We start from the raw sequence: 16,832 nt of genomic DNA, 5'->3' as shown, positions 1-16,832 counted from the left end.
ATGTATACCTGTCTAAATACTTCTTTAATGTCAACAAAGTTGATCACACCCACAACACCAGACGGAGTTCAACAAACCATGTGCAATAACTAAATTAATTTCGCTCCTATGCCACCAAAATGTGGAACGCCCGGCCTACCAACAGTCATTAAGAATCCCTTGACTCCTTCAAAACCGATCTCAAAGAGCACTATGGACAGCTGCAATTCGAAACTGGCTCCCGTAAAATCTGAATTATCCCACCCCTTTTCCCCCTCACTGTAGGCCTATTTTTATTTCTTCCCTTTTTACCTCCTTTTATGGTGTTTTAATCACAATTAATATAGAAGTGTATATCTTTAAATGTTCTGCTGAATTGAAAATGCTGAATTGAAAATGGTAAACAAGTGTAATGCTTTAGTTTATATGGTGTTTTTTGTATTGAGTTGTGCTTTCGTTTGAAATGTAGCCTACTGTAGCCTATACTCTGCATACTGTTAATACAATTTTCAATCAATCAATTGTGGTTTTCATGGTTTCCGTCCACAAAGTAGCAGTTTTTGTATCAGACTTAAGTGCTTTCGTTTGAAATTGTCCATACTGTGAGTGACCACTGTCGACCAATCAATCTATCAATCAATCAAACAAACAAACCACTGTTTTGTCCGACGACGCGCTTTCCCGAGGTGTTTTGCAAGTGGCCGGCTGCTGCTGGCCACCATGCAGAGTCACATCTTGGTGTGAATCAATGATCATCACCTCCGCCACGACCCCGGCCGGCCCGTTCCGTCACCATGGAGATGGTCCGTAAACTACACACGAACCCTCCCCCTCCCCACATTATAATTAAAAGAGAGGATAGCCCATAGCCGGCATACATGTGACTTGACTGTCCTGCTGACTGCTGTAGCTTTGTTTTGGAAATAGTTCTGTTCTCTTCCGGGACCGTTAGGCCAAAAAACTTGGCTAACATGTGGAAAATAACATTGGATATATTTCTGTTTATCGGGATAATTGCGTTTGCAGGTAAAGTCTTCATTCGTTTTAGCAAAAAAAAAACATCACAAACGCAAACTGCCTTTTTCTGTAGGCTATGTTGCTATAGTTCCAATTGAGCAGATTTCCATTTGAATGTTTAATGATGTTGTCTTCAGTCAACAAAATCATTTTGGGGGGTGAATGTTTATAGTTGGCTGTTGGCTATGCCAATGATTGAGTGTTCAGCAGGTCCATCTCTTTGATAAATATAGCATACGTTTTCAGGTTTTCAATCTCATCTATTCTCCTGATTAGACTAATCAGACAAGATATATTCTCCTGATTAGACTAATCAGACAGTATATCAGCTTCAAATTAATAATGTGTAATATGAGGTCAACTGTATTATTCTATGTAGGCTTATCTGTACCAAGTAGACCGCTAGAGACCTGTAAACAGAGCTGCTACCTTTAAACACACAAATCTGAGTTTGTTTGAGAGGAAAATGCTGCCATTTGTCCCAAAGTGACTGCAAAAAAAGCTATTTGTTAAAAAAATATATGTAAAAAAAAAACTGTATAGGCCTATATAATTTCCCCATTTTAACTGTTATATTTTTACGCTTGCTTTGGCAATGTAAAGTATGTTTTCACATGGCAATAAAGCTCCTTTGAATTTAATTGTATATGTAGGCCTAACTGCCTCCCACCAGGGCTGAGGCTTTTTGCAGTAAGCTAGCCTACCCGTACAAACATTGTAACTTAAAATTCCATTTAAACTATAGTTTAAAAAGGAATTCACAAGATATATGTTAGATTCTTTAACGCCCATCCTTGGTTGGGTGGCAGTGTTTTTGTCTTTAACTTTTTTTCATGTATTTTTTATATATTCTTCTAAATCTTTATTTTATTTGAAAGTGAAATAACCTTTAAAAAATAACTATACTGGTAAAAACAATATGAATAAGATTCAGATCAATTGTCAGATTCCCCCCCTATACCCCAACTATACACATGCAGCTACGAAAAAGTTCAAGTTTAAAAACACACAAGACATTAATTAATAAGTCTCTCAGATAGTCAGGGAGGGGGAGGGGGGGCATTTCATTCCACCACCGAGGAGCAGCTGGGCAGAAGGCCCGGTCAGCCTCCCATGGTGCGGAGCTTCGTCATGGGGGTTTGAATGTGTGTTGAACTCGTGTGTTTGAATTTCCAGAGCGGAGGGAGTGGGTGGTGGGTGGGTGGTGGGTGGAGGTCGGTCGGGGTTCAAGGAGTTACTTTAGGAGGGAGCATTGCTGTTGTCTACTACTCTATCCGGTTTGCACACACATAGGCTGTATGCAAACAGACAAACAGTTTCCATGGCTTACTGATGGTTCAATAACATGGAAATTGGTATAGAAGTCACTGTTGCAGATTTAAAATTAAAAAAATAACTTTTAACAGGACCCATTTGGTGTGGATTTTTCTGTTTCATTTTTTTTGTTTGTACATTTTATAACTTTTGTCATGTCATTTGTATAACTGCACAACCTGTAGATGTGCCTGTGAATGCGTCCGCCTGCCCTCTTGAGATGAACCCTCCCAGTGTTGTGGCAAGATACGGAGACGCCGTCTCGGTCAACTGCAGCACCACGTCATCCACAGACCACGGCGGAATGGGCTGGGAGGCAGAGATTGGAGCCACGCACTTCGAAGAAAACGTGACGTTTGTCACTTGGAAAGTAGAGACGTTAAACGTCTGGGAAATCGAGCCCGAATGCTACATCAAGTTCCCCAATGTGTCTCAGTGTCGACAAACACTATCAGTCACTGTCTATAGTGAGTATATCACACGTGGTTATGAGAATTTAACACTGCAGGTTCAATCTACATAATTTCACGCAGATATGAGTGTCAACACTACAGATTTTACATAGACTTGAGTCTCAAAAATTAACCAAATAAAACCAGGACATTTTAGATTTTAGCGATGGCTTTAAAAACAGCTTGAATCTGCTATTTTACAAGTGTTTGAAAAATGTATGTAGATGTATGTAGACCATACATTATATTACATTTAACTCCTCATGGCCTTTTCCACCATTATGTGTATTACAGAAGAGCCAGACAGCGTATCCATCTCTCAGACGAATCATACGGGACCAATGGTGGAGGGCACGGCGTACCAGCTGCAGTGTGACGTTATCAGTGTCGCCCCGGTCAGGAATCTCACTGTGAGCTGGTACAAAGCACATAAACCCATCCACAAGCAGTCATATGACAATCTGACTGTAATGACACCGGTGAATGAGTCGTCTACCCTCACTATCACCCCACACAGAGATGACAATGGAGCTCTGATCTACTGTGAGACACGAATGAACCTTGGACCGTTGGGTCCAAACTATTTTCCAGTGATGAGATCAAAGTCACATGTTCTGACTGTATACTGTGAGTTTCCGTTTCTAAGCCATTTGCTATATTAGGATCTTTGAAGATGTCACTTTTTATTTCTTTTTCTTGCCCTCTAATATTGTATTGTTTACTCTTCAGATCCACCAACTTTCCTCAATTCCCAAACAGAGACACCTGATCCGGTGCTCGAGCTTCCAGCTGATGAAATAACTTCGGGAGATCAATTGGTTATTACTGCCTGTTTGTTTCCAGGGATTTGCAATGGCACAGCCTCCAATAATGTGGGCATTGAGACCAAGCAATTCATTGTCAATGAGGCAGCAGGTAAGACTGTGTTACTACTAGCATATATTATTCATTTATTCTTTATCATATTATGAAGGGGTCACCCGCCTAAAATAACACAATTTGGAAAAGAGAAAAATGCAACCAACTTCCATTTTGATATCTCTAATTCCTCACTGCTACTGTTCTCCATTAGGTAGTCACCCTGGGGCTGCTGCAGGGACCACTGCACGGATTGTTGTGGTTTTCCTCGCTCTTAATTGTCTCTGTCTTGTCTGTGTAGTGTATCACAAACACAAAACACCAAACACTCCACAAGGATCTGGACACTTAAAACTAATATCCTTCAGTTGAAGCGAATATTTGTACATTCAAATGATATGTGTTTATGTCTGCTGCAATTTGATATAATAGTATAATAGTAAGAGAAATAGAATTTATGATACAGCCATTTTTATCTCTACATTTTGTACAATGTGTAAAGTTCAGCGGATAAATGGCCGTGCTGCTGACCTGGACATTGGGAGAGGCACTGAGGTCAGCTGATGGAAGAGAGCTCATCGCCTCATCTGCTGGCCTCTGACCTGTGCCTCGTATCAGCATATATGAGAGAGAGAATGATTGCAGGGCCTCTGTGGGGGCCTGTATCCTTCTTTACCAGAACTGCCTATATCGTAGCTGTATAGGACAGAAACCTCGTATGTACAAAACGTGATGTTGCGAGTTTCTAGATCAGCATTTTTCACAACTTTTGCAAGGCTATTCACCTCACCTCTACTACTCCAATCCTATCAAACCATAATCACCAGTAATCATCAGGTGCGCTCTACTGGAGTCTACTGGCTGCGATTAGGAACCATGGAAGTGAAATTACTGCCGCCAAAGCGATTGTGACACTTCGCTATACAACTACAACTTCGCTTTATGTTTACTTTTATGTGGCCGGTTAAGACTGAGGTTAGGGTTAGTCAGACAACGCTACCAACCCCACGTCGGACAACGTCTCCGCTAGAGCCTACTGACCTCATTAAATGGGCTTGTAATAAGTAACCTACTGGTTGATAACTCGAATCCGCCAACTACTCTCTGCCACCAAAATGTGGAATGCCCTGGCTGACACGATCCCTAAAAAAATGTTGATCATCAGGGCAGGGGTGCCCGCTGGCCTAGAGGTCCAGGCGCATACCATCACATATGGGCTCTGATGCAGCCTAACAGAAACAGCATGTTGTGGGTTTGAGTAATGTATGTATTCTACTTTGTACATAGCATTTTATTTTTGTTGATATTGTATTGGTGTTACTGATCGGTGTTAAACTCTCCAACATGTGACTTTGTTCCGTCTATTATTTCAAACTGTTCAAATAAAGCATAACACAAATAATGGAATAAACATTATACAACATAAATAAGGCATACAAGAAATGCAAACACACCTCGTTGGCTGCACATAAACCAAAGGAATGAGTTCAAGTCCAAGTGCCCAGGAAGTGGAATAAACAGCAACAGCGACGAACTGCAAATAAAATCAATACAATTAACCAACGTTCAAAGCATTAAAGGTTGCCCTACGGCACAAGGCTCCAAAAAGATCAGGTCCACAAACAGTGTTCGGGTATTTTATTTACCTTCAAAAGCTTTAACAGTGCAAGCCGGCGACAAAATACAAAAATAAATAAGAATGGCCAAAAGCAACGTTCCAAAAATAGGAAATAAGGAATAAACACTTGACGAGCTAACTAAGGAAAAACAACAAACCAAGAGTTTAAAAAAATACTGAAACTCAGACAATGCCCTTTCTATCTAAGAAGCTGCCAGCTCTCCCCTGGTGTTGCCACCTTCTGGCCCTAAGCCAAAATGAACTCTCCTCAGTTCCCTGTAGCATATTCTTGCCTTTTAAACAGGTGGGACATACCAAGTACAATGGCAGTAATTGGTATCAATGAACTCAAACAAAGGCAAGCCAAGGCCCATGAGTTGATCTACAATTACATAATGTTTTTCCAACTTATTTTCAATACCTACAATTCAATAAATATTTCAGCCATCCAAATAAATGCAAATAAACAACAGGAACAAACCCCCCTCCTCTATAGTGCTTGACACCTTCCCAATCAACAGGATTGCCAGCACTGCTTTGAAATCACAAATGGGGAGATCGACTCAAGCAGCCGGCTTGATGGCATCAGGTATTTTCTATTAGAAGCAGCTGGGTAGTGTGTGTGTGTGTGTGTGTGTGTGTGTGTGTGTGTGTGCATGCAAAATGAGCTGCCCCGAGACGATATTGATCGACTTGGATGCATGGACAAATAAACAAACACAACTTGCTTCATCACGCTCTCAAACGACTTAATTTGTAACCACTTATGTGTCCCATGGGCATGATGGGCACCACACCATTTATAGAGTTCTGGACAATACACTTCCTGTAGAAACGTTCCCAATAATGATGAAACAAAAATAGAAATGTACACTTCCTTTGCCTAGGAGGAGCTGAGAGATTGGCATTAGAAAGGTGGGAGAAAAAACAACATGTTTGTCATTCATGTGCACTTGCATTTGTTAGTTAGTAGTATCATGACTCGGTGAAACATTAATGCAGCACATATTTTCAGTCTGTGTGACTATCAAAAATGACAACCACATCAGCATCACCGTGGTGGGACAGCTTTGACACATTTGCCTGAATTGTATTCTAAATTAAAATCTAAGCAATGCCGTTTATTATTTATACTTGCAGGATCATGGTCACAGAAGAGAGTTTATTGACAAAATGATCTGAAAATGGGGCAACAATGTTTAATCCAAGCAAATTAACATCGTGTTCAATCCTCAGAGGCTCTGATAAATAGGCTATACATTACACACTCTCTTATATGCAAACTAAACTTAATAGTCATGCAGATGTGTGTCTGGCTCAGGTTATAGAACCACAAACCATAATTGGTAAATAATAACACACTGCTTAGTCAACATCTGAAAACAAATTAGGAATTACATGTTTTAATATTTGTAGGCTACTGTTGTTAACCTTCCACACTTACAGAAAGAATGAGCAACTGCCTTGAGGATTCCGAAGGGCTTTACTAGGCGACCCCCTCCTGTTTTCGCTTAATACTATCTTTGCCGAAGATAGCCAATCTACAAGCTTGAGTGGACACAGGGTGATGATATAAATGAATCGCTGCGCCTACACTAGATCTGTTATTTCCGACCAAATGTTTCCCCCCAGAATAGTTTTGCTAGGGTTGTTGTGGTTAAAGCAGGTAAGGCAGGTTGTGTGTACACAATGTTTTATTTTCGTCTCTCAGAACCGTAGTGGTACTTCATTTCCCTTCACTTTTGCTACTGTTTACAGCCATAATAATTATTATTATTATAATTATTGTAGCTCTGTGTTGTTACCTGACTGGAGGCCTCCGGGCCGGGCGGCATACATCTCATTAGTGAGACAGCAGGGTGCACACAAAGCGAATGTGCACGTGTTCTAGTTACTAATGCTAATGAATGCATAAAACAGTACACAGCACATAATAGATTGTGATTGTCATAAAACAGTGTCGTGCACTGAAATAGCAAAGATCGACTTGTAGCTCAGTCACGATGGAGCCAGTGTTGCCAACTCTCCAGTAACGGAAGTAGCTAGTGGCTCCTCGAAAAGTCGTTAAAAGTCGCTAGGGGTGGGATATGCGCGCGCGTAGCGCGCGCCGCCCCCAGCGACTTTTTTGCGTCCCTAGCGACTTTTAGGCGCCCCTAGCAACGAAAATATGTAGCCAGCCCAGAAAAACATTTGTCATTTATGTGCACTTAGTTTGTATCATCTCTTCATTTGATAACACATCGTTTAAACTCATTGTAATATTAAAAAAAAACATACCTCAATTCAACTAATGTTTAGAACGCTATTTTGTTCCGATCCATACAGGAATTAGAAGGTTAATACTTTATGCATCCGAGTGTGTATTTTATTTTTACTAGCAGACTAAACTGAGCTGCCAGTGCTTCCTCCTTTCTTGCTCTGTCGAGCTCGAGGGGCGCGTTCGGAAATACCGCACCGGAGCGCACTCGCCTAGGCAGAGCAAGAAAGGAGGAAGCACTGGTAGACAGTCTGTGCAGTGTGCACATAACCGAGCCGAGGAAGCCACTGAGCCTGCTGTGACCTGTGAGCCAGACCAGACGCGCCGACCACTTTTAGTTTTGCCAATTTCGCGGATTTGAGGCTGAGAAAAAAAAAAAAAAAGATTTTATCTCTGGCGCATATCTGGCGCCTGTCAACACGATTTGTCCCCAATTCACCAGGGGAAAAAAGCTAGATTTCTCGCCAGAAGCTTTTCACTAATTCAGTCGCTAGGGGGGTCTGGAAAGAAGCTAAATATGACGACAAATCCGCTAAGTTGGCAACACTGGATGGAGCATGACTCAGGCTTAAAGGGACATTTCACCGCAAGAAGAAACTGCAGTCACTCTGACTCACTCAATGTAGAATTTGTAGTAGATAACAGTAGCACAATTTGAAATTTGCATCCTATGGCCAGAAGAAATGAAGTCTGTGTGTTTGACTAGGGTTTGACTGGATTGCTGAATTCCTACATTGCCCATAATGCTTTAGGGCACTTCCCCTCCTTGTGAAGAGGGGGAGGCTGCATGGAGGTGTGACTTTGTAGTCCAGGAAGGAAGTGAGACCACATTTTTATGACAGGATCCTGGTCATGAATATGTCATGCCATCATGAGTACAATATCTAAAAACCCATATTACACACATAAAAACCAAAAGGGGTGAACAGAACAGCTAACATTCTATATGCAGTTATTGTATAAAATAATAATTGCTATTGTCTTGTGGTAGACGAGTTTTATCAATAACCCCTCAATACACTTGAAAACCTAGTTAATGTAGCTCAGAGTCGAATACTGATAGCCTATACCAGGGATACGCAAATAGATTTACCTGTGGCCACATTACAAAAATGGCAAGGGGCCAGGGGCCAGTAGATAAAATTACGACATTAATGATACTTGATAACTTCTCTCTTTCAATTGCTTTATTTTCGCAAAATGTATCAAAGTACAATGTGCATGCACACAATATGTAAATAAATAAATGTGTTACATTTTCTTGCATAAACACAAAGAGCTGTTTCCATAACTGCACAAATTATTGCACATAACATGAGTAGCTGTTATAATAACATAATAACATAACATGAGTAGCTCTTTGCCTGCCTGCCTGCCTGCCTGCCTGCCTGTCTGTCTGTCTGTCTGTCTGTCTGTCTGTCTGTCTGTCTGTCTGTCTGTCTGTCTGTCCATGAGTAGTTATTTGTCTGTCTGTCAATGAGTAGCTGTCTTACTGTCTGCCTGTCTATGAGTAGCTGTCTGCCTGCCTGTCTATGAGTAGCTGTCTGTCTGCCTGCCTGCCTGTCCAATTGTCCATGAGTAGCTGTCTGTCTGCCTGTCTGAGTAGCTGTCTGCCTGCCTGCCTAATTGTCCATGAGTAGCTGTCTGTCTGCCTGTCTATGAGTAGCTGTCTGCCTGCCTGCCTAATTGTCCATGAGTAGCTGTCTGTCTGTCTGTCTATGAGTAGCTGTCTGCCTGCCTGCCCAATTGTCTATGAGTAGCTGTCTGTCTGTCTATGAGTAGCTGTCTGCCTTCCTGCCTGTCCAATTGTCCATGAGTAGCTGTCTGTCTGTCTATGAGTAGCTGTCTGCCTTCCTGCCTGTCCAATTGTCCATGAGTAGCTGTCTGCCTGCCTGTCCAATTCTCCATGAGTAGCTGTCTGTCTGCCTGTCTATGAGTAGCTGTCTGACTGCCTGCCTGTCCAATTCTCCATGAGTAGCTGTCTGTCTGTCTGCCTGTCTATGAGTAGCTGTCTGCCTGTCTATGAGTAGCTGTCTGCCTGCCTGCCAGCCAGCAAGTTGGTTAACAGAAAATAAATTGTTATGGCTGAGTAAAATAAAATACAATAAACACAATTTGCCTGAAAATAGATTACCCAGCTATGACCTTTTTCATGAAAAAAAATGAGTAGTGATATGGCTGACTGAGTAAAATAAAACAATCTACCTGAAAATAGATAGCTATAAGTGAAGAGCAATTTCCGCAATTACCATTTCCGCAATTTCCATTTCCGCAATTTCCGCAATTTCCATTTCGGCAATTTCCTCAATTTCCATTTCCGCAATTTCCATTTCCACCATTTCCACCATTTCCTCAATTTCCGCAATTTCCATTTCCGCAATTTCCGCAATTTCCATTTCCGCAATTTCCGCAATTTCCATTTCCTCATTTCCGCAATTTCCATTTCCACCATTTCCGCAATTTCCGCAATTTCCGCTATAAAATTATGTCAGGGAATAGGGATACACAGTATATGTCTTTCATTTGCATTGCATCTCCCCCCCCCCCCAAGCTTTTATTTTCGTTCGAGTAATAGTACAACTCTAATAGTATTACTTATAATAATGTAATTAAAGATAACTTCATTCAGATTTATTTATTTTTATTTCATTTTCCAGATTTATTTTTCTTCTTTTTTTTAGATTTTCATTGGTGGGCCAGTCATAATGGTCCCGCGGGCCTGATGTGGCCCGCGGGCCTGAGGTTGAGTATCACTGGCCTATACCTCAGGTCTAGAATAGCCAGTTAAAAAAAAAAAAATTGTCTGCACTCTAGAATATATTTTGTACACAACTTCTATTATTTTTTTCCAGCAGAAAATATTTTATTTATTCATTTCAATGTGCAATACATAGTGTTCCAAAACATTGTTGGTGTATAATATATAATTCCATACGGCTTCACAGTCTCTTGAAATATACATGCTATTACATTTAAATATGTCATCTTGAAGAACAGAACAAGTTAATAATACACTAAAATAGAGACTCCAAAACAGATAAAAGGCAGAGGGTCAATCACAGAAAGCAGTACAGAAGAAAATGGCTCAGTATTGTGGAAATAGGTTCAACAAGAGGAAAATTGCATCTCATGACAATGTCTCTTGCCGACAAGAACAGATTTTCGGCAGGCAACACTATCACAGTATAGATGAAGCTTCAGAATCTCTAGACTAGAACAGTGGTACTGTACTAACCTTTTCTGGACCAAAACAAATCTCCAAAGTGTTCGCCTCCCCAACCACCTGATGACCACATAAAACGGCATGGCGTGTTAAGAGGCCAGATGGGTGTGTTCTGGCTTGGGTGGAATTAAGTTCCTATTTGTCATTATCACAATGAAAAGTTACAAAAAACAATACCATCACATTTCTTCTTTTTTTAACATTAAAGGATCACTTCACCACTTTTAAACCTATCTTCATATACCGGTAATAGGCCCTCACTAATAATGATGAAAAAATGGCGATTTTCTACTCGGTCTGTGTCTCATAGGATGGCTGTGGGCAGTTCAGAAACCGCAGGCTTTCTAGTCCTGAAAAGTTGCAATGCGAAAATGGAAGCCAATGCGTTCTCAGTTTCTCACGATAATGAGTTAATTTGTTTAAAAAAATCTGCCTAATGATGATGTCACTGGAGGACGGTTTCTAAACTGCCCACAGACACAGACTGAGTAGAAAGAAATCGTGCCATTTCATCATGATTATTAGTGAGGACCTATTATATGGGGGGGCACTTGCAACATCTTCACAGCCCACCAGTGGACCCTGATCCACAGGTTGAGAACCACTGCTATAGAGAGGAGGGACATAACAGGACAAAGACACAAGGCTGCTGTCACAGCAGTGAGGTAGGAAACAAGCCATACCAAGGTTTGACTTTCATTTTGAAAAAGAAAGTCATTTAGGTGAAAGTATTTTGCAGCATTTAAATGACAATACACAGCTTTCAACAAGTTATTTGTACCAATAAACGACATTTACCCATTATATAAGAGAAACATGCAAAGTAGATCAACATAAAATATGTCCATTAATATACCAGTAAGACGCGCAAACGCGGGAAGCGAACGCAGCTCGTACATATTTGGGTTTTGGACGTATAGCTGTTTTGGGGACTCCTTATATGGTTATGGCTGAGTCATGGAGACACAAATCACTCAGCTCCATATATGGGCACAAAAGCGAGACAGACAGCTGCTTTGGGGACTCCTTATATGGTTATGGCTGAGTCATGGTGACACAAATCACTCAGCTCCATATATGGGCAGAAAAGCGGGACAGACAGACACACACACAGACATGATCTGCTAGGTCTCATAGTAAGTGCTCACTGCGTTCGCAATAATTTGTCTTCTGTCTACCACTGAAACATATGAGATACTGTATCATCATGTGCTGCAAACAATGTGCCATGTTACTTGGGAGTGTCTTTTTCATAAGGCAACTTGCACCAACCTCTTAAATATAGTTCATTTGTCATTGTCAAGGTGGCCTGGTCTGGAAAGGCAGATTTAATGTCATTGTGGATTCTCTAGGCTCAACACTAGGCCTGCTAATCATTTCGCATGCATTCTGTCGGACGTTCTCCTCGTTCATTTGCGACACCTCGGTGGAAGCTGCTTCAAATCCAGGCACAGTGTTGGCCACGTGGACCACATGCACCTTGTTTCTCCCCTTCTTACTGAGGATACAGCTGAACACCTTCTTAAAGCCTTTTCGAAAGTGCTTGGACACCAGGGCATACACAATAGGGTTGAGACAGGAGTTGGCATAGGCCATGCAATGAGAGAGGATCCTGAAGGCGTATGTGGTTTCATTGAAAGGGAAGTCTCCATATAAGTAGCACAATATCACAAGATGGTATGGCAGCCAGCATATGCAGAAAAGCACGGTGACAATTATAATCATTTTTGTGACTTTGCGTTTCGCCCTTTTGGATTCTGACATGCCATCCAAGGGGTCCACTGCTGTCCATAGGTACTTGATGGTTCTAGTGTAGGACAGACTCACAATCAGTACAGGAATGACATAGCCAAACATAAAAGTGCACGTGTCCAACACTTTACGATTCTGCTCCTTCCATCCAGGTATGCACACAGTGCTGTTGTCATAATCTATAAGATCATAGTAGCTGAGATAAGGACCTGCGAAGACCAGTGACAGACCCCAAATGACCACCATGGCAACCACTGCATTACAAGGAGTTCTTAGTTCTCTGGATCGTAGTGGGTAACGAATAGCCAGGTACCTATACCAACAAAAAAAACATTGATCAGTGAACAAACATAATCCAGTATACTGTATAGTACTAACATGAAGGCTGCACTGCAGGAATGAGAAAAGAAAGCACTCATGTTTAATGTTCATTTCAGTTAGGACTTATTGTTCATCAGAATCGTAGTCGATTGAAACAGCAATATTTATTTACATTACAAACCACCATACTATTAAAGGGATATTTCACTTTCAAACATGTTTGGGGTCATTTTAACGACTACTTAGACAGTTTTTAAGTTGCTTGATTCAGTATTTAGATATTTGATATTCATTTTTATCAGACAAACCCATTGCAACTTTGATCTCACGTTCACTGACTGTATAGAGATAATGTTGAAACGGATCGTGTGTGTGACTGTTGAGGTGAGACGTGTGGTGAGCTTGTAGATTGATTGGCTATTTTGTTAAAATAATTTAGAAAATGTTTGGGTTAATGGTATTCAGTACCGTATATTCAAAGATTTGCACTTTTCTCAAATGTCCCTCTAAAATGTTTCCATATTTAAATGTGTGTGTAAAGCAGCTGTAAATGGGTTTTACGGAATTAGATGGAATTCTACAGTGTAAATGATTATAGCACATTAGAGACAGTAAATATAGGATGTGCAGTACCTCGGTGTGTAGCACGTATATGCACACACTCTTGGCAGCAAATGAGTTCCATGAATTTATGCAAAAGTGTTACTCATTCCACCACACTACAGCTGGAGGAGATCTAGGTCTCAAGTGTACTGTGTAGACGGCATGGGCGGAAAGAAATCTATTAACCTCTAAATCGCTAGATGATCTTTTGAGAACATTTTCATTCAATTGCTTCCTTATACAGGATAGGATCAGCTGGCCCGTAAGATGACAAGGCTGTTGAATTAACAGCACCTTCTCGAAGGTAAACATCACCAACGTGTAATAATGAGACGGTCTGTCCCTGTGGAGAAGACACGGTCTACAATATTGATTGAGAAAATTGTGTTGCCCAGCAACTATAATGAAAGTTCCCACAGCATGCACTAGATAAGAGAATGTTTAGACAGGAGTAATATACGGTTATCTAGCAGAGTATATACTTATTGATTACATTTCAGTCTGTGGTTAAATGCCTCATTATATTATACCTATTGGGTTGTAATTAATCAAGCCCTCAGAGCTTTTACAAATTACAGTATACATTATTATTATACATTTATATATTTCATACCCTACCAAAAAGCTAGATCTGAAAAAGGCAATGGCATTGTAGACTGAGCAAGTCTGTGTTGCTATGCTGACTATACTTTCGTATCCATTCTGGTGCAAAGATTTGAAGAACTGAACCCCAACTGAACTCCAACTTTTATATCTGGTTTCTCAGTTGATATTTCCTCTGCCAAGGAGGCTGTTTAATGACATCTGTCTGACCAAATCACAACAAAGTCATGGCTAGATATGAAATGTTCAGAGGAACCTATGGATTTTGGTGACCTCATTAACTTTCCTCTGACACCACCATCAGGCCTAACTATCGAATGTGCAAATTGGGGAGATTTTTTAGGTTTTGGCTGAGGTCTGCCACTTCTCTACTGAATGCATTCTTCTGGATAAGATACAGTATATAGCTTTATTATATGCACTTGGTTAAAAAGAAAAGTGTTGTATTTTTTTTTAATCTATTGAACTCAATAACCAATGAATAATATCCAGCTATAGCTTTGCACAGGAACAGCTAGGAATAGATACAATGATACTGTGTTTATAGCACTGGGCTGTCAGCCTGTCAACAACAACACATACCTGTCAACCGACACAGCAGCCAGGGTGAAGCTGCTGGCGTACATGGTGAGGTTGATGAAGAAATGGACAACCTTGCACATGAAGGAGCCAAACACCCAGCCCTCCAGGGAGTAGATGGTGGCTTGGAAAGGCACGCAGAAGATGATGAAGAAGAAGTCTGCCACGCTGAGGTTGAGGATGAAGAGGTTGGTGGTGTTGTATCCGACCTGGCCGCTGCGCAGCAGCACGGCCAGCACCAGGCTGTTGCCCACCGTGCCCAGGAGGAAGATGAGCGAGAACACCACGGACACGATCACACCGGTGGGGTTCAGCTGGTAGCTGTCGATGGACACGTTCGACTGCCCTGCCGCCGTTCTGTTGAAGTCCTCTGAATCGGACATGTTGAACTGAAGGTCTAAAAAGAGACATAGAAGACAAGAGAGGCATACTAAAACACTCAGGGTGCTCTGAACATATAGATTACCCATGCACCAGACTGGCTACCATGTAACAAGCAACATATTACAGACAACAGTGAAGGAATCTCCATATTAGTGGTTCAGCAAGTCAGTGGCTATGTTTTTGTAGTCCCCCCCCCCCCAAGTTACCACCTCTTCCAGAGGGTGGTGACCCTCTGCCCCTTATTCAAAACTGGTATCCTTATCAGCATTAACCCCAACACTGCCCCTTAACCCATTAAGACCTGAGGGCGATTCTAAAAATGCCATCTAAATCCTTACAGTTTTCTGAAAAACCTATGTTGCTATCAGTGGTTCTTCAAACTTTTTCATGTCAAGGTTCCACAAAATTGAGGTGCATTTGGCTGCAGACCCCCATCCCAAAATATGAGAGGAACCCCCGGAGGCAAAGGTTTGAGTTAAAAATGTATATTTTCAAAGATTCAAAATAAATAAATAGCAGATGTACAAGCTCGCAGCATGGCACAAAGTGACATACCTCACCTCTCATCCATACATTACACACATACACCTTTTCACTGTGAAATGTAACCCTTAGTGTTGTAGTCGAGTCCACCTAAAGCAAGTCCATGTCAAGACCAAGTCCAAGGGGGGGCGAGTCCGAGTCAAGGCCGAGTGTGGGAGGGTGTCGACTCGAGTCCAAGCCGAGAGGCAGATTTGTACCCAGCTAAGACTGGGTATAAACCACCGCAGCCATTGTAATCATCAGCATTGTAATCATCGGCACATTGTGTAACACAATGCATGCCCATTGCAAAGCTTGACAAAAGGAAGCATTGCAATTGGTTTTCTTTCACCATTCCCCCCAAAATATATATAAACCAGCTTTGCAGATATGCTGCCCTGTATTTTGACTCTCTCCATTCTATCATTTTCAAATGGTTTAGGGCAGGCTGTTTGTTTTGATGTCTTATCTCCTGCTATGACTCATCTACCTGAACATCAAGTATAAGCACTCCAACCAATTTCCTGGCTTTTGGTAAATAGAATCTCCTGTAGAGGATCAATCAAGCCAAAGAATTCAGCATTGACGTCAGGATAGATGTAATCTCTCCCCTTGGTTACATTGGTTTCCAAGTCAAAGTGAAGTCACAGCATTTTGAGAAATGGCCTGGACTTAATAATAATTATAATCACTCCCTACCACACAATACTTCCCTGCTGTCACCAACAAAAATGAAATGAAGGCATGAATCATTTGACGCACATGGGAGGCAAGTTGGAAAAAATGCAAGTGATTCATTGATTAACTGTGGGCAAAACCATAAAGCGTTTACAATTGTTTACAATAGGGCCCACCATGTTCAATTCATCATAACAATAGAGACAAATACTCTATATAGACAAAAGAACAGGAAATCATCATAGAGAGGTCAAAAAGAAACAAACTGTGAGGGGGGAAAGGGGTGGGTGGGGTCTTCAGGTGTTATGGGGGCCAGTTTCGAATTGCGGCCGTCCATAGTTGCCCTTTGAAAGTGGTTTTGAAGGAGTCAAGGGATTTGCATGTCCTAATGACTCAATGAAGTCAATGAGTCTCCGCTGGACCATTATGAACAAATAATATTCTCGGATGAACGATTGCCACCTTTGTCATATAATCATCTCAGGATTATGAAAGACAACAGCACCGTGGTCTTCTAGCTTGGCAGTATCGCAATATGTGGTTGTCAGGCTGGCAATCACGATATCTCACGACCAATCTGGGAACCCATCTGCAAAACAATCCACCGCCCGCGTCTGCATGTAGACCTGGATGTCGGCCCATTAACTCTCCTTCAGACCTCTTCTTCGGGTG

The 16,832-nt window shown here is 41.4% G+C and overlaps 1 protein-coding gene across 1 annotated transcript; it reads right to left on the bottom strand.

Annotated features, from left to right (window-relative positions):
- Positions 1–12,017: 12,017 nt before the first annotated feature.
- On the bottom strand, positions 12,018–14,959 carry galr2b (galanin receptor 2b; the record flags this gene model as incomplete). Its single annotated transcript, XM_080775148.1, has 2 exons — positions 12,018–12,783; positions 14,580–14,959. 2 exons carry the CDS (start codon positions 14,957–14,959, stop codon positions 12,018–12,020), a joined length of 1,146 nt encoding a protein of 381 aa, XP_080631274.1.
- Between the last annotated feature and the right edge of the window lie 1,873 nt (positions 14,960–16,832).

Source organism: Protomyctophum bolini (genome assembly GCF_963924005.1).
Source record: "Protomyctophum bolini genome assembly, chromosome: 11".
Classification (NCBI taxonomy): domain Eukaryota; kingdom Metazoa; phylum Chordata; class Actinopteri; order Myctophiformes; family Myctophidae; genus Protomyctophum; species Protomyctophum bolini.
The sequence above is the reverse complement of the archived record's forward strand: the minus strand, read 5'-3'. Positions and strand labels throughout refer to the sequence as shown.